Source organism: Epinephelus moara, chromosome 13 (assembly GCF_006386435.1).
Source record: "Epinephelus moara isolate mb chromosome 13, YSFRI_EMoa_1.0, whole genome shotgun sequence".
Lineage (NCBI taxonomy): Eukaryota > Metazoa > Chordata > Actinopteri > Perciformes > Serranidae > Epinephelus > Epinephelus moara.
In genome coordinates, this window is record NC_065518.1 from 27,283,781 (window position 1) to 27,302,767 (window position 18,987).

At 40.9% G+C, this 18,987-nt stretch overlaps 2 protein-coding genes across 2 annotated transcripts; one reads left to right on the forward strand and one right to left on the reverse strand.

The window, feature by feature from the left end:
• Window positions 1-2,229: 2,229 nt before the first annotated feature.
• On the reverse strand, window positions 2,230-5,183 carry LOC126399526 (solute carrier family 2, facilitated glucose transporter member 11-like). The gene has a single exon (XM_050059551.1). The coding sequence runs from the start codon at window positions 4,860-4,862 to the stop codon at window positions 3,177-3,179; it is 1,686 nt and encodes a 561-aa protein (XP_049915508.1). The 5' UTR covers window positions 4,863-5,183; the 3' UTR covers window positions 2,230-3,176.
• LOC126399546 (RNA-binding protein with serine-rich domain 1-like) lies at window positions 5,120-16,150 on the forward strand. Its single transcript, XM_050059580.1, has 7 exons — window positions 5,120-5,312; window positions 6,749-6,895; window positions 7,134-7,304; window positions 7,466-7,568; window positions 9,294-9,447; window positions 10,415-10,553; window positions 12,264-16,150. Coding segments are annotated over exons 1-7 (816 nt in total). The 5' UTR covers window positions 5,120-5,310; the 3' UTR covers window positions 12,364-16,150.
• Window positions 16,151-18,987: the final 2,837 nt, after the last annotated feature.

Below are 18,987 nucleotides of genomic sequence, written 5' to 3' on the forward strand. Positions count from 1 at the left end.
TGAATTTCAAAGTGTCATCTTTGGCTAGGTGTCTCATCTGAGAGTCGTTTTAACAATATACAGCTTCATATTCAGCAAGGAGAGGACAACAGGCAAGGAACAATGACAATGGCGGCATCTACTGGCTGTTTGGTGGAGCTGCATTTATAAAGTCACTGCATGAGTACACAAAGGAAACATCTCAAGGGGTGGTGAAATGGAATCATGCTGTTAGTGGCGCCAGTAGGAACGACACCTTGGGGTGGGAGTCCAATTAGTATACATGCAACCGAGCAGAACACGACACCAAACCTTCCAGAGTTTAGAGAGGTAACATTCCCCATGCCCACTGGGGTCATTGAACAGTAAAATGTAACAAGCATGGATCACTGGACTGGATAGATATGTACACAATCAGAATACACAATAAACAAGCAGTGTTATCTACCCAGTGCAGAAGTGTTGATTTAGTGGGTAATCCTTTAGTGCATGCAATTCAAAAGATTACCCAGTCTGCTGCAAACACCTCTACCGTTATCAAGACCTTCAGAGAGTTTGAGTGAATATGAGTTATGTAGCTATATTTGAGGTATACAATCGCCTTGACTGCTTTCCTGGATACTGGAATCACACAGTGCTTCACATAAGTCTCATCTTAAATTAACAAAGGTACCGTAATTCCATACTTTGGCATAGTCATGTTTATGAGACGATAAATAAGACAATGATAAGCAAGAACAACTGACTGAGGTGCTTTTATAACTGATATAAGCAGGGTGTACTGAATGAAAGGGAGATGGTAAAGTTAAAATACAATCCATTAGTCTTTCCAGTACTGTACTTTCACATCTTTACAGTATGCTGGTCTTGGTAAGGCAATTATTCAGCTTACAGTTACAGTGTTATGCTCCTAAAGATCCTTCTTGTAGAGAAAATATCATCATGTCATGCTTTCTCTGTGTGACCATACTGTAGGTAATTAATAGAGAAGTCTATACATGTGTTATTTTAAACACTCCCTAGCTCTTTACTCTCTTGATTGGGTTAAAAGTTAAAGGAAAACTTTAACCCCTTAAATGATCATCTGTATATAATTTACTCACCATTTAACTGAAAACATAATATGTCCCTAACCTTAACCAAAGTACATTTGATGTCTAAACCTACGACATGAGTGTTTATTATGTTTCTCGTTAAAATGTAACCCAAATCATGATCTTTTTCTAACCTTAACCACAATGCTTCTGTTGCTCAAACCCAATGGTGTAATGGAGGGTATACGCAGTTACACGGGATATACCCGCCTCTTTTCCTGGCTGGTAATGGTATACACAACTATCAGACAAAAAGCCAAAAGCCATTGGAATACATAAGACCTAGTAGTACCCTCACCTCATGAACTTAACGAGGCACAGGAGTCTGGACATGAGCCCGAGGTTCTGGTTTCAAGGTCCTGGATTTTTTGGTTTTGCATTTTGCCATGCCCCCCAGCTACCTCCTTAAGAAGCCTACGCAGTTCGTAAATGTACTGTTGTGTTACAGTACCATAAAGAAATGTTTTCTCTGAACATAATCCAGGCGGCAATTACATTGCCACAACAACAAAATTAAGAAAGCAGTCTGGTAACATACAAATGTAATTTCTAGGAGACAGGGTTGTCCCAAACATGCATTTTCTCTCAAACTTTACCATTCTTCTTCAAGAAGTGCACCTCCGTTGTGTGTGTGTAAGTGTGTGTGTGTGTGTGTGTGTGTGTGTGTGTGTGTGTGTGTAAGTGTTTTAAATAGTAACTGTTTAGCCAAAATGCATGCGTTTGGGAAGTACTGAGTGTACCATTAGATAAATGGGACTTCGATAATACTACACGAGTTGTGTGAGAGTTTGTAGGTAGATGTTTTGATATCCACACAGTAGGACATGAGACAGATAGTCTATGATAAAATCTTGTTCCTCCTGCTCCTCTTCCTCCTCGTAGTGCTTCAAATGGTATTTGCTAGAATTGCGGCTGAAGGAAATGACCAGTCAGAGCCAAGGAGTCTCAAATGCAGCTGTCGATCATGTCACTCACTGCTTGTAAACTGTGGTCAAACTGTCAAACTCAGCAGCACTGATCAAATGTGAATCAAGATTATGTTACTGCCTATTTCAAACATAAAATGTTTTAAGACATAGCCTATATTTTAGTGTACTGCTTAACCGTAAATTAAGAACGTTTGTGACCAAGCCGGTGGGCGGTGCGTTGTTTCAGCTCAACTGTTTCCAACATGGCGACCAGGTCACAAACTCTAATTTTACAGCTAAACAGTACACTAAAATATGTTTCTGAAAACATTTGAGGCAAAGAATAGGCTATGCAGTAACAGAATCTTGATTCATATTTGATCAGCGCAGTAAATATGACTGACAGCTGCGTTAGAGACTCCTCAGATCTGATTGGTTGTTTTCATTCACATGCAGTAGACTCCAGCAAATGCCAATAGAAGCACTATGAGGAGGAGGAGGAGCATGATTTTTTCCACAGGTCATCTGTCTCATGTACTACTTTGTGGATACAATGACAGTTTCAGCAAATATGACCAAAAAGTAACTAACTAATTACAACTTTAAACACAATCCCCCATGGCTTCAATTTATGAATCATTTTTTTCAGTTTTTGGATTCTTTGTTCTCCAAGTTTTCTTCCTAAATTCAACGTAACATAAGGTGAGTAATTACAGTACATATGATCATTTGGTGGGTAGAGTATTCCTTTAAGTACAACACTTGAGCTGAGCATTTAATACTCTCCAGTGGGTTTCCTCAAGAAACCAGCATTAAAATAAATAACTAGAAAAGCACTCAGAGAGTGCAGAAGTACAGAATATAATATGTTTTTTTGTATTTTTCACTTTATTTTTTTCCAACACAGAACATTAATTTCAACTTTAGAATTACAATATTTAGCAAGTAGAACAAGACGTGCTTTCCACCGTCTCATTAGAAATTGGAATTGCTGCTGAGGCTGTCAGACGATAGACTTTATTTATTATTTTATCCACTTTGCTTCAACCGATCACCACCAAAATTTTATCATCTGTTCCTTGTCCCATTATCCACCTAACCACACTTCATATTTCACCTGATCATCCGTCACTGAAGGTGCATAAAGAGGCTGCAAAGGCACTGCCTGTTTTATTTACACTTTTAAAGAAGGATGTCAAATTTCAGTTGCGCTCTTATGGTCAGGGTCAGAATCTTGCATTAGGGTAGTGAAGGAGCAGGCTTTACCCAGCTGGTAGTACTCCCTAATGGGCTCGTGCACCAGCAGGTCTGGCTTCTCCCTCTTCACGCCATTCTTTCTATCAAACTCTGCAGTGATCTCAGCCACTGTCTTCCCCTTAGTCTCTGGTAGAGTGAACCCCAAAAACAAAGCAGACACCAAACACACAGCCATGAATGGCAGGAAGCAGAAGTTCCCCAGGCCTTTGACGATGAATGGGAACAGCATTCCCACCAAGAACAGGCTGATCCACATACACGAGCCAGCTACCATGTATGCTGCCGGCCGAGCCCCCTGGTCGAAGATCTCAGCTGGTAAGATTCCAGTCACCCCCGCTGGACCTAAGCCAAAACTGAGAATGTAGGCGAACACGCATGCCATGCTGAGGTAAGCCATCCCAGCCACGCCGCGGCTCTGGAGGGTGAGAGCTACAGTGAAGACTACAGACCAACATGACATAAGACTGTACCCTCCCAAAAGAAGGTACCTGCGGCCCACACGTTCAATCAGCAGATTGCTCAGTATGGAAGCAGTTAGCTCAGATGCCCCTGTACCTATGGTGACATATTGGATTTTCTCTGGAGGAATCCCCGCTTCGAGAAAGATATAAGAAGCGTAGAAGTAGATGGAGTCGTTGCCGCAGAGCATCATGGCACTACTGGCAGCCATGACTGTTCTGAGCTGGGATCGTAGGTCAGGATCCTTAAACAGAGACCAGGGCGTCTTGGCAGAGGCTGCAGAGTTTTGATGCTGCTGCTGCTCCTGAAGCATCTCCTCCATCTCCAAGACTGGAGCCTCCCCACCACGAAGCCTTCTCAGCGCCCGCACACATGCTTCCCTGTCTCCCCTGTCGATGAGAAGGTATCTGGGGCTTTCAGGGAACCAGGGTAGGGTAAGGAGCTGGATCAAGCCTGGCAAAGCATTACTAGCTAGTAAGTAGGGCCAAAGAGGCTCTGCACCCAACAATCCAGTTATTCCAACAACCTGACCCAGGAAGATCCCAAATGCAGTGAAAACAGCAGAGGAAAAAGCCACAGCACCCCGGAGGTGTTTGGGTGCGCTTTCCCCAAAGTACATAGGCTGAATGTTCATACTGACACCTGAGTTCATCCCCACCAGAAAACGAGCAAGGATGATCATCTCAAATGATTTCGCCACTCTGCATGTCAGCACGAGCACAGCACCAACAAACAAGAAGGAGTTGTTCAGAAGCAGAGAGTTCTTTCTCCCACAGCGGACTGCCAGAGGTCCCGCCAGCAGGGCTCCCAGCCAACCGCCTAGTGAGAAGGCCGACACAATAAGAGTCCACACTAGGGTCACCTGAGGGGTCTCCAAGCCGACGCCCCAGCGCTCCATGTAGGTATCATTGATGAAGCTCTGGATGTAGCTGGTGGGAGCGTTGATGATTGAGATGTTGTAGCCATACTGGAAGGTGCCTCCGATGGCAGCAGAGAAAACAGTCAAAGCAAGGATCCTGGCACCGCCTGACGGTTTGCTGGTTTCTTCTGGCTCATCTTTGGAGTTCATCTGAAGGCTCATTGTCCCAGAGAAGTGTGTGTCCTTCCCTCTGTATCCAACAGCAAGTAATTTCTCACAAGAGCTACAGTTAGCGCCTAGCTTCATAAATAACTTTCTTAATGAATAATTAAACTTGGAGGGTGTCTTTGGTATTCTGTAACCATGCTAACTGTCCTTGCTGCTATGTAAATGGAGATAGACATCCTCTTAAAGCCGGGTTGAGATAGGTATTTCGTTGTCCTCAGTTGACCTGTTTGGCAATTTGCTTAACAGCCGCAACAACCGAGCAAATTACAACAGGAGGTCAATTTAAAAATGAACGGCAATATTACAGCACTGTTTCGGGGTTTAACTACAGATAACAAGGTTTACATACCTCGCCATCGTCCGAAAAATAACCCTTAAACGCCGAATCCAGAGAGTGAAACTTCCATCACTACCGCTATCTCTGCCGATAAAGGTCCTCTCTTTTGATTGGTTACGTCGACCTAAGAGATTGCGTCATCTCTATGCGACGACTACTCTCGCAAGTAGGCGTGTAGGAGGAGGAAAGATGTGAGTTAACGCCGCCAGCTTGCGTTGTTTACTTGAAAAATATAAATGTATGGTCAATAAATAGGAACGCAATAATGCCAGAGTCGTATTTAGTGCAGAATTCCGTTCTTAAATACGCGCGTATGTTAAAGCAGCGCAGCCTGATAAGCCAATATTAGCTCACGAGCTAATGCTAATATGGGCAAGTGTGTGTTGAGCTAACGTTAATTACCGTTATATCGTGTTTATTCCGCTCCGAGTCGATATCATTTCTACTCACAGGAACCCAAAGACAGCTGCAAAAGGAACATTTGCAGCTACGTATTAGAAATTAGTTATGCCATTAATATATTTTCAGTGCGAATTGGTTCATTTTTGTTTCATCTGTCCCTTATGAGTTTATCTATGGGACAAGTAGAATTCTGAGCTGTCAATTCTGCCTCTAAATTATCTGTAAGGACGAGTAGCACTGAGTGTGATGCAAGTTATTTTCATTATTTCATTTTTTCAGTTCTTATGGACACTGAAATTATTTATCTGCATCCAAATGCCTTCAATGTCATCTGCAGTGTCCTCTGACATGTTTTAATTAAATCTGTGTTGGTATTTATTATTATTGCTCAGTGTTTTAAAAGTGCATTTTTTTCAGCATTATAACAGCCTTACAAGATACTTATGTGTTTATATCTTAGTAACGTATAAGATAACTAACTGGTGAGTTTGGATGTAACTATTTGGCGGTGGTGAAGGAAGTATTTTGATCCTTTACTCAAGTAATAGTACCAATACCACACTGTAACAATATTCCATTACCAGTCTAAGTCCTTCATTGAAAATTTTACTTAAGGTGCATAAGTATGAATAGGAAAATGTGCTTTAAGTATTAAAAGTAAAAGTACTCAATGCAGAAAAACCTCTAAATTGTTAAAAATAAAATCATTAAAAGAAAAAGAAGGATCTTTTTCATTTGTGAAGCTGGAATCATGAAATATTTTGCATGAAACATGACTTCAGTAATCAAAATAGTGGCCAAGTAATTATTTATCAATTGAGTTATCACTTCAGCTGTACTTATATATACTGTTTGGTATCAAAACATACATATTGTATACAATATTTTACACGGTCTCCATATGATTTGCATGCAAAAATCTTAATTGGGAATGTAAGCAGTCAGATAATTTTAATGGAGTAAAAACTACAATATTTTACCCTGAATTGTTGTGGAATAGAAGTATAAAGTGGAAGGGGAAAAAAGTACTAAGAGTACTAAATATTCATACTTGAGTAAATGCACTTTATGTTACATTCCACCACTGCTATTTTAAAACATTAGATGCAGTAGATACCCACGTGTCTATTTTTGCATGTTGCCAAATTGTCATATTTCATGTCTGCTAAGTGTTGTCTAATGCCTTAAATCCTGACTTTTGTTAACTTTCTTCTCCTCCCGACAGGGCGCCATCCCCAACAAAGAGGAAGGAGGATGACAAGAGTAAGCAGCGAGGTAAGGAGAAGTCAGGAGCCACGAAAGAGGGAGCTGACAAAGACCGGGGCCGAGAGAAGAACCGCACACGGCGCAGCGCTTCCAGTGGGAGCAGCAGGTCAGAGGCTGTTCTCATAATATAACACCAGATGCTGCAAGGCTCCAGTTTGCGTATTCCCTGTTTCATTTTCTATATCAATTAATTCTTCAGTGGATGAAAAAGAAATGTGTGTTCTGATTTTGACAAAAGGTTACAGCAGTGCTTATCTTTCTCTATACTTTGGACAGTCTAATACAAAAAGTCCAAGGTCACACCACTTCCTGCCATCCTAAAACCCGCTGTTGTTCATGTCCAGCTCCAGCTCCAGCAGCAGCTCAGGCTCCAGCTCAGGCTCCTCTAGTGGCTCCAGCTCCTCTGCCTCCAGCCACTCAGGCTCATCCAGCTCCCGCTCCTCTTCCTCCTCCTCCTCGTCCTCACCGAGCCCCAGCCGCCAGCGCCACAACAACAGACGACGATCACGCTCCAAGTATGAAATTCTTTTGAAAAATTAAGCATGTGGTGTCTGAATGTCTGAGTCTTGCACCATGCAGTCGGGGAACACCAGTAATGTTGGTGGAGAACAAATTAAAACATTAAGTTCTGGATGACAGATTAATGATTACAGTTGTAACTGAAATATTACTCTAGGTCAAAGTCGGCAAAGAAGGATGAAAGGGACCGGCGACGTCGAAGCCCCACACCCAAACCCACGAAGGTCTACCTGGGCCGGCTGACCAGAAATGTTATCAAGGTGAATGGCTTACTACACTACTGACCCCGAGCCAGCTGATCATAGAGATGCTGCTGCTGTTTCGTGCTGCTTAATTGACTATAGACTTTGCATGATTCATGTAGGCATTGTGCCTCAGAGCAAAAGCCAATACTTGTAAGAGGCAACAACAAGCCCCAAATACATTTCTAGTAGTCAAAAATATGGATTTATCGATACGTATTGAATCTGAATATTTGAAAGTTCCAAGCTCTAATTTGTAACATTTTGGGGGATTTAGTGGTGCCTGATGATGAGGATTTGCAGATAGCTAGAATTTCTCCCGGTTAGAATCTCTTCGGTGTTCATTGTTCAGGAGGTTTTTACCGGGAGCCGAATTATCAGCAGAGGTGTCTTTCTCTCCAAAACAAACAGACTACATGATTGAAACTGGTAAAAACAGAGAATAAAGCAGTTTCATGTGGGAAAAAACTTGTTTTCCTGACACTGCTCATCGCAGAAAGGCTGCTAACTATGGTGGCCAAAGCAAAAACGAAAATGGCCCTATCTAGAGCTACTTTTCGTTTGTCCATTCGGCTGTTGTAGAAACATGGCGGTAAAGCATGCCATTCTCCATGGACAAGGACCCGCTTCCTGCGTAGATATAAACAGCTCATTCTAAGGTAACAAAAATACGACGATTCTTATTTTCAGGCAATTTTATGCTAAAGAAAACATCCTTGTTATGTTATGTTCCATTTCTGTCAATATATCCCCCTAAATCCTACACACTGGACCTTTAAAGGGCGCTTTACTGGCATGGGAAGAGTTTATATTGAAATGTGTGAACAGAGCCGACAGAGCTGTCTGACCTCTTCTCCCCGACAGCGAGTTAACACACATACACACACACCGCTGCAGTGTCTCCATAACCCCGCCTCTTATCACTCACTCAAAGTGCTGTTTTCCCGTCACTCGTCTCAATCACTCCGGTCACACATAGTAATCGTTGTTAATGTTTACAGCAGTCTTTCTGGTATTCTAACCAAGAAAAGAAAAGTTGTCTTTGTCCTCTTATGGCCTTTTTATATTTGCCTTCAAAATGAAAATTTGACATTTTATGCACTCACTGTCAATTTTTTCCTGGGGTATTGAAAATAGTACTGAATATAGATATTTTTTTTAAGGTAAAAAAAAGGTAAATCTCATTAACTCTTAATGCTAATGGGGAGTGAGGTTACCTTTAAGTTTGTAGGAGCTGAGTATTTGAATTTGAGCCAACAGGAAACAGTGACACAGTATGAGAGAAGGCAGATTAAGAGACAGGGAATCCATTGTGTGGTGTTTGCAGGCTCCATTACCTTGTTTGTACACGAGCATAATTAAAACAGAAAGAAATCAGTGCTTACATGCATGAGTAATTACAAAAGACTGATGAATAACTCAGCTCTGTTATTTGAGTTATGCAATAATGTTATCACCCTCATCTGATTATCATAAAATCATTAAGTGTGCTTGTTGTAATTACTCTTATCATCCTCAGCAAAAGAATATTTAATATTTTGAAAAAAATGTAGTACAGGTAAGAACAGTTTTCAGATAGGAGCATTTTGAAGCTTTACCACTGAAATCTACCTCAAGCTGTTTTCATTTCGTTTATCTTTTCATACGAGGAGCTGAAATGTGTTCTACCTACAGTAAAAAGACAGAGTAAGGATCCTGTTTATATAAATGTGTCTCGAAGCATTTTTTTTTGTGTCTTTAAAGGAACACATCCAGGAGATCTTCTCTACTTACGGCAAGATTAAGATGATTGACATGCCCATGCACCGCGTCCACCCTCACCTGTCCAAAGGCTACGCCTACGTAGAGTTTGAGACACCCGAGGAGGCGGAGAAGGCCCTGAAGCACATGGACGGAGGTGAGAGGATGTGGAGGAACATGAACATGGAAGATTAACAGTGAACAGATTGCATAACATTCTGTTAGAGCAGTTAAAGGTCCAGTGTGTAGGATTAATTGGCAGATAATGAATATAATATAATGTGTGTTTTCCTTAGTGTATAATCACCTGGAATTAAGAATTGTTGTGTTTTGTGACCTTAGAGAGAGACGTTTATATCTACATAGGGAGCAGGTCCTCGTCCATGGAGATCATTGGTTGCACACCACTGTGTTTCTACGGTAGCCCAGAACAGACAAACCACACATCGCCTCTACATTTGTGTATTTGCATCAGCCATCATAGTCACCAGCCTCCTCTTTGAAGAGCAGCTTTGGAAAAGCACAGGGTTTTTTTTTAACATGAAACTGCTTTATTTAGTGTTTTTATCTATTTAAATCAGCGGGTCTGTTTGTTTTGGAGAAGAAGAGACCTTTGCAGGCAACTCAGCACCTGGTAAAAACCCTCTGAACGTCATGATCTTCAGTTATCAGAGAAAAAATATGACAGCACATTAGCTGGTGCTGGGCCAGTTATCTTTCTCTGACATGCCAAACAACGCAGGAGAAACACTGATTTGTAATGTGACACTGCTTTTTTGTTGTTGTTGTTTTTACTAGTTTTAATCACGCGGATAGTTTGTTTTGGGGTGGATGAGACCTCTGTGCATAATTTGGCCCCCAGTAAAAACCTCCTGAACAATGAACACTGAAGGAATTCTTACAGGGAGAGATTTTAGCTGGTTGCCATCTGCATTTCTCACCACTCGATGTCACTAAATCCCCCTAAATCTTACATACTGCTCCTTTACGTAACATGGATGAATACAGTTCAGATGAGACTGGAGCCTGGAAGAGTGTTTGACACTTAAACTAATGTCTCAAGTTTAGGTACTAATGTTTAATTCTGTTAAAATGCCAGATGTTCTTGGATGTTTCTCTTTCAGGTCAGATTGACGGTCAGGAGATCACAGTCACGGCTGTGCTGACTCCTACAGTGCGTCCTCCCCCTCGCAGGCTGTCGCCTCCACGCAGGATGCTTCCACCACCAATGTGGCGACGCACTCCACCTCGAATGAGGAGAAGGTAAACGGGGTGTAAACAGACAAATCTGTGAGCTCATGTTTTATTAAATCTGACAAGTCAGTCTAGTCCCCCTCTTGTTGAAACAGACTTATATCTGGCCCAATCACAACTGTATATCTAATATGGGTGAGTTTGATATGATTGATTGACAGTCGCAGAGCCTTAACACGTGATGCTGAGCATAAATCTAGCTTAAGAAAGAGGAGCGCAGGCATTTTTGAAAACAACCAAAAAGGCTGCAGCTGATGTAAAACTTTCTGTTGAAGTACTGTTTTCAATTTTCTGATGAAATTCAGATTCTGTCTGTTTTAAGGGTGGGTAATATATCAGTTATACTTGATGTATCCTGGCTAATTCCTAGTGAGATGGATAAAATGACTATATTTTGAACATGGAGTATAAAGTCCTTTTTTTTTCTTAAAGCCACTGGCATTACAAGACTCACTTTGGTGTTTTGGCTCTCTCCCTCTCACAGACACAAAGGGAGGTGTGTGTTATTAAGTCTGCAGGGCTCCAGACTGTGATCATTTTGTTGTATGATGTGCCTGTGGTGCACCACTTTTATTATTAAAATATAAACTGGAGAGCTGCTAGTTTCCCGCTCACAGTGAATAAATCCTCACATTTAATGGTGCTGATGTAACAGTTTAACTTTCTGGTGACTGCTAATAGCTAACTGTTGACAAAAAAAATTGATACTCCTGGCCTGAGACAAGCTGGGTGCTTCAGAATAAAAGCACCAGGGGTTTTACTTTGATTTATTTCATTAAAACAATCCTTCATTTAACTTGAGTATAGCACTATTTTTATAACTTTATTATTATGGCTGCACATTATGCAAAAAAGTCATATTGCAAATATTTTGACAGATATTTCAATTGCGATATGAGTCACAATTTTAGTGGGGATGATCATTTCATTTTCACTGGAAATAAAAAGAAGAATATTTTTAGTGGGATCTGTACCAAACAAGCAGGTTCCCTTATGTCTGAAATATGATTTGTAGGCCAGGGCATCTCTGTAGCACCACAATACATTCTATACTAGTAATTTATGACACAGCTCTGGTGATTTGAATAATAATTCCATTAATTGTGCAGCGTCATTTATCAGGGGTGTAACAATATGCATATTTGTATTGAACTGTTCGGTTCAAGGCTTTCAGTTCACCACACATTACAAACTGAACGATACTTGAGCTATCGTGTTACATTTGGAAACTGGAATTTGGAAACACTTTATGATGTTTTCATGAAAAAAAAAAAAAAAATACAACAAATAAAAATAAAATAAAGGAATTTCATCTGGCATTTCCACTCTTTTTGTGATATCAAAAACATACCATACCATGACATCACTGTGTCATATTGTATCCAACCCAACTGTGAAATTTGTGAACCGTTACACCCCTGACATTTATTGTAAGTCACACTACATTATTTAGTTTTATTCTAACAGTACTTTATGTAGTAGTTTAATATTGCTCATATTGGTTGTAGGTCTGTCCAATTGCATCCGCTGCAACAGCAACTGCCGATCACTCCCCTTGGAAATCAAAAATGAATTCATAAGTTCCAGACAAAATGGCACTTGTGATTTGTGAATCTTGCGATGCCAGGCTAGTTCATCCTGATCATTTTCTGTCTTTCACTGTCACTTTTTTTCTGCCTGTTTTCTCACTCTGTCTGGCTCTCTTTCTCTGTCTCCCAGGTCTCGGTCTCCACGGCGACGCTCCCCAGTGCGTCGCAGGTCACGATCACCTGGCCGTCGTCGTCACCGGTCACGCTCTAGTTCCAACTCTTCCCGCTAGTGAAACGGAAACCCCTCCTCCGCTGTCCTGGACATTACGGTCAATCATACGCCACTGAGTGATGAGAACATGGACGCCAATATCATGACTGTATTCCAGAGTAAATTTTATTTTAGCCTGTGTTTGAAAATGAGCCTAAAAATAGGTGGTCTGAAACGCACACAGTGTGTTATCATCAGATACTATCATCTACTGGGATCCCGTGATTCATTCTAGTGTCTGTGTTCTTACCACTGAACCAGTAAGTTGACTAATGACTTTAAAACTGTCTTAGAATAATCCCACAGTACAATATGGCAATCAGTGTCCTCTGAAGTCCATCTGGCAGAGCCCAGGTATTCACTTTTAGTGCTGTCCAGTGTAATGCATTACTATGACTGAGTTACTGATTTTAAAAGGTGCTACTGGTCATAATTTAGGTTTAAATCAGTACTCTAGTTTAAACCTGTCTCTTCTGTAACCCTCCTCTTCTTTTGCGACCAATGGTCCAGCATGACTTCTTACAGGAAATCACAATTACAAAGGCAGCTACACAAGTGAGTCATGTAAAGTTAAAATCCCCCTTTTTAGACATGTTACTTGTATTAATAACAATATTTATAATATTATATTGTATTTAACATACCCCATAACAGTTATAAAAAGATGAAAAGGTGCTGAAAGCAGATCTACTCTTTGTCCCTCATTGAAAAATTGGCTTACTTTCTCCAGAGCTGCTCTTGCAAGACAGACTGGTGAAAGAGCAGTATACATCAAGATGGCTAGCGTTGCTCTTAAAGGCAGACGTGTGGACTCAAGTCACATAACTTGGACTCGAGTCACAAATTGGATGAGGCCAGACTCCACTTGACAAAATCAAAAAAGACTTGCAACTCGACTTGGACTTTAATCAGAATCAGAATCATCTTTATTGGCCAAGTACGTGTGCACATACAAGGAATTTGACTTTGGTAAACTTTGTTCTCAGTGTACCAGTATTGACATTAAGTACTCAAAATGAAACAAAGTGGAAGTAGAACTACACTAAACTAAATTCATAATTAAGTAAAGTAATATTTACAAGCCCTAAATATACGTCAAATATACAAGTCTGTGAGGTAAATAGTGCACTTGTATGTTGTCAAACATTGGGAGTAGAGCAAAGATTGGGAGTTCATCAGAGTGACAGCCTGGGGGAAGAAACTGTCTTTGTGATGGGTAGTATGGGCGAACAGTGCTCTGTAGCGCCTACCAGAGGGGAAGAGTTTAAACAGTTTATGTCCGGGGTGTGAGGGGTCTGCAGAGATGTTCCCTGCCTGTTTTCCTGACCCTTAACCTGACCCTTAACACCAATGGCTTGTGACTTTACTTGGACTTGAGCATTTTGACTTGAAAATACTTGATACCTTCCCCCAAGTAGGGCTGCACCTGACGTAGAATTATGCCAGTCAAATCAGATTTGGCTGTTCAATATGTATATTCAACTTTTCGCCCCTGGAGTCTGAGAGAACAGGGTACAGCTGGATGTTCAGTGTGACAGTGACATTCATGTAATATAGTAAACAAGCTAACCACGCTAACAATGACTGTAACGGTATTTTTCTGCCAACACTAGATATCAAACAAAAGCCAGAGACTGTTTCATATTAAGTTGCTGTGGGCTGTAAATTCACCATTCAAAATTCAAGATAACGTTATTTCGGAGCCTTACTGGGCGAAGCCTCTCCTCCGGGCAGCTGCTTCTGTGTATGTAGCAGCCTGAAAGTGAAGAGAGCTCGCTCTGCAGCCAAATCGGGGACCAAAACGACCCCTGATTTTGAAGAAGTTCAAAGCACACTAAGTGGCAAACAAAAAGCCTGCTTGACTTGAAGTAGTCTCAGTTGACTGAGGTGTCTCCGACTGATGATTCAAATCTCCGACTTCGAGGGAGCAGCAGTACCCCCAGGCCAATATAAGGGGGGAGTTACAGACATTTTTCCAGTATAAGATGAGTTAGATACAAGACAGGACAGAAACACAGAGAATTAATTCTGTTGTGGTAGTGATTAATAGTGTTAAATAAAAGTATCAGCACTACTTTTATTCTGATTAAGTTCAGTTGCCATTGTTTGAACAAACTTGTTTTAAAGGAGCTATATGTAAGAAATCTAAAGCAAATAGCCGTAATCATCCTAATATGTCACAGAGACTAAGGAATAATGTTCATATAACATACTGATCTCACGGACAACAATAGTACAGCCAGAATATTTGAATCTAAAAAAAAATTGTACGGTCTGCAAATCATGTTTATGTTTTGAATTTGTGTTTTGGCCTGTTGCACCACCCACCGCCGTCTACCAGTCACGCAGTCAGTAGAGTCTCAGCATCAGTTACAGTTACGACTGAGCTAAGCAGCACGGCAAGCAGCATTAGCAGTGTCCCAGCATGAGCAGCCGGCTTCTCCTCAGCTGTATTAGCAGCAGCGTTAGCAGCAGAGAAGCTGGACTTGCTCGAACAGTCCGCTGGAAAACCGAAGATCAAGGACGCGGCGACGCAGCCCTGCCACAGCAGCCGCCTGTGGGCAAACAAATCAGTCTCCAGCGTGCCGCTGTCCAGCAACCTCGAATCTGTAGGGGAGGGGGGGCGGACACAACTCGCGGCAGTATTTTGAATTTGAGTGCAGTAACCGTTTTGGCCGCATTCTTACATACAGTGCCTTTAACTAGTAAATAAAATTTTTGAAAAGTATTTATGATTTTTGTAAATCATATCATTACTCCTATAAAATGGCATTACATTTGGTGAAAAGCGTGTTATGACTTGTTTGGGACTCGAAACTCTTAGGACTTGTCCGTCTTGACCTTGGACTTGACCCAGGATTGACCCAGACTTGAGACTGACTTGTGACTTGTAAAACAGTGATTTGACCCCACCTCTGGTTAGAGGAAACATTGGAGAGATTCAGTCATACATGTTTGAGCCTCAGTCTGACAAAATCAGCAACTAGTATTAGAATGTGAAGTGTAGTTAGCATCTTTAACTTTTTTATGTTGTTCGTTAGCTTGTAGGCTAACTGGCAGTGGCTGACAGTGTTAGTGTTTGTGAATGACAGTAATAATGCTATGATGGGGGTGTTGGTGGGTAGTGGAAGGAAGCTCCAGGCTCCAGTTTACATCCAAAAACTGCACTGTTGCTATGCTAACGTTTGCTATGCTAATGCTAACTCTGCTCTCTGTACTGAAAAGTGCTGTCTGCTGGAGGTTTCAGGTTTCTTTGCCAGTGTCGAAGTCTGTTCCCTGTCGATATGTGTTTCTGAATTAGACCGTGACTGGCTTTCATATTAGTAACATACCTAATCTAGCTCACTCGGGAAACATTTTATCTCAGATTTTAGGGAAATCCACATACATTTACCCTCTTAGCAGTAGAAACACTTCAATAGTGACAAACTTTGCACAGATACAAGTCAGTATAATCAAGGTCAGCCATTTAGGAAACGCAAGTATAGGAAAAAAACATCTTTGAAAGGAGGGGGATTTTACTACCAGTAAGCAGTACGTGTCTGCTTCTACAGAAATCTGAAAACAACATAGTCATTTCTACATTGACTGTATAAAGAGGTCACAGGGTTATTGTGTGACTTACTGGTCCATCAGGAATGTCTTTTCTTTTTTACCCACCTGATTTGTATGTGTCACACTGTGATCTCCCGATCCAGACATTTGTGGTTTTAGTGAGACTTGTGTGTGTGTGTGCTATTTTATATAGCTGAGTGTGTTTAAACTCATGGCGTGTTAATAAAGTTCATAATTTGGACTGTGGAAAACTTTTTTGTCTGTCAGTTCAGTGACTCAGTGACATCACACCTTAACTCAGTTCAGTGTAAACTCATCATTTTAGGGAGGAGAACTGAGCATCCAGTCTCAGAGATAACTGGTGTTGCTCTGTCTGTAGATTGAGCAACGAGGGGTGTGTGTCCTCTCATATAGGCTGCATTTATAACCAAGGATTTTTCCTCTGGGAAGTCGGAGCTTGGCCGTTCCTCGTCTTTGACTCTGACCTGTGTTGGCAATTAGTGCTCAGAATCAGACACCAACATTTACTACCACCAGATCTTTACTGTGGGAAGACACGCTGTCAGTCTTGGACCCAGGATGCATTTCTCCATCAGCTGTGGACTGTCTTTCATGACCATGCTGCTTTTCTTCCCTGCACAAGGTGAGTGTGGCTTTGAATACCAGTGAAGATAGGCCATTAAACCTCTACTATACATAGCTGATGATAGCTTTCATCATTCCATTGTCTTAAATGTCTGTTTTGCATTGTAGGGCAGCTTCAATGTGCCACACCTGCACCTCCGATCAGACCCACCAAGTTGTATGGAGAAGGCATCCATTTCACCTGCTGTCCGAATGTCTCAACAGCCCCCGTTAGGGAAACTGTTAATGCCTGCTATGAACAGAAGGAAGACACATTTGCTGATTGTAAAATACATTCGTACATGTAAGTAAAAGTATGGGATCACACCCTGTAAAGCCAATCATGAGCAGAGGAACCAGAAATGTGAAGGAAAAAGGTATCTAGTATTCACCTATTTCATCACTTTGGTGTCATTTTGGGTCATGAACCCAAACGTTAAATTTATCTAATGTAAAAACACCAAGCCGAGGTTTTACAGGGAGTTTCGTGCTACGGCAAAATGGTGTATCATCCTTGGATTTCCAGAGATGTCTCACTGTTCTTTTATTGCTACTGTTTGGTATCTGTTTCCCTGACTTGGGCACATTGGTTATGTTTGAAAAAACCTTTTTGGGGTCTCTTCTCTGTCTTTTTAACCGTACAGTTTTGTTTCTGAGAGTAAGCGATGCTATTGTGTGGACCCAAACGCCAGCTGGCTCCCAGATCGTCGCAAGAAATTAGAGGAAGTAAGTCTTGAGAACATACCTTTACTTTGAAACTGACAGCTGGAAAAAATATATATCAAAAAAATATCAAGCCTGTGCTGATTTTTGTGACTTATATTCATGTTCTCTTATATTTTCTTTGTATTTACTCCTATTAATGATGTTCATTTGATGATACATTGTAGGGAGGGGTTTCAGATTCCAACTAGAAACTCTGAATTTTTGTGAATGAAATGCAGCATAAACTGAAGACATTTAAATTCCTATAATATGGAAACGTTCCAAGCTAAAATGAACTGTTTCTTTCCGCAGCGTGGAATAATTTGCCAACCCCCGCCACCGAACCTCGACTGCTGACGTGAAGATGATGGACCATGACCTATTGCCAGGATATATTAACACTGGCACTTTTTGCAGTGTTATTTTCTACTAACAGATGAAATGATTATTTTTCTCTGTTTTTTTAATACATTCAAAGATATGACTTACAGGAATCTTACTGTCCTCTAAACTAATAAAGAGCATTTTGCAAAGTGTTGTCTTTGTGCTATCAGTGTATTTACAGCATATAGTAGTACATACAGTCCTTAAAATCTCTCCAAGTTTTAAAATTGGAACATTTTTAAGAAAAGGTGTAATAAAAGCTTGAATAGGTTGACAATTTGATAAGCTACACTGATTCACTTTCTCGATTCACTTAAAGAGTTACTCCAATGTATGTACAGTAGAATAAATATGAAGCTATACAGCCAATGGTCGGTTAGCTTAGCATAAAAACTGGGAAAAGGCTAGCCTGGTTGTGTCCCTTAAAAGCTAAAAAAGCAAGACAGGTGGGAGTTTACTGGGCAGACATGACATTTATTTCCACCTGAAGATTGTCTGCACCTCAGCTCTCAGTTGCCTCAATAGTTTTATTTCATCCGGCACAGACTCGGAACACTGATTTGTCATTTGGGTAAGACCTATGTCCAAAATCTTTACCAAGCTGGATGGTAACAGATGGATTGGACAGAAGAATGAGGAATACAGCCATGACTGGGATCATCAAAAATCTTTGCATAGCGAGGCTGTGACTAGATCGTCCTCTGCTGGACACATGAGGAATTAAATCTACATGTATAGAATATATGGTACGTAATGTTTTTTTTCTGGTGTTTATGTAGCATGTAAATCATAATGGCCATAGCCTATAGCCTACCCGTTCACCTTTTCAGTTTAACAGCTAACACTTTACAATAGTGGAAGAGGGACTTTGCAACTCTTTGCAGAGCAGTCAGACCTTCTCACACTGTGTTATTATTGAATATTCAGATAATATATGATATTATATGAAAGAATAACTCACTACTCTGAGGACAAGAGAGTAGGCTATAGGGCATGGGCAGGTTCAAAACACCTTTGAAAAGAGATGAAAAGAAATGGAGTTTTCAAAACTCCAATCATGTGAATGTTGACTGGAATCTGAAGAATGTTTTTGCCTAATTGAGATCAAGATGACTTTCAGCCTAATCTCTCATTAGTTGGAGTTTTGAGTGTTACAAGTGGCTTGATATTTGGCCCTGTTCTCACATGTATGGATATTTTTGAAAACAGGTATTTTCCTCTCCATTTTAGAAAATAATTCTGTCCATGTGACCTTTATTTTACAAAATATCTGTCCACAAAACGACTCCAAACTGATGCTTTGGACATTTGAAAGTTTCCTTCCATTCCTCATTTAAAGTGTCCCAACATCTGCTGGTTCAACTGGGCCTGATCC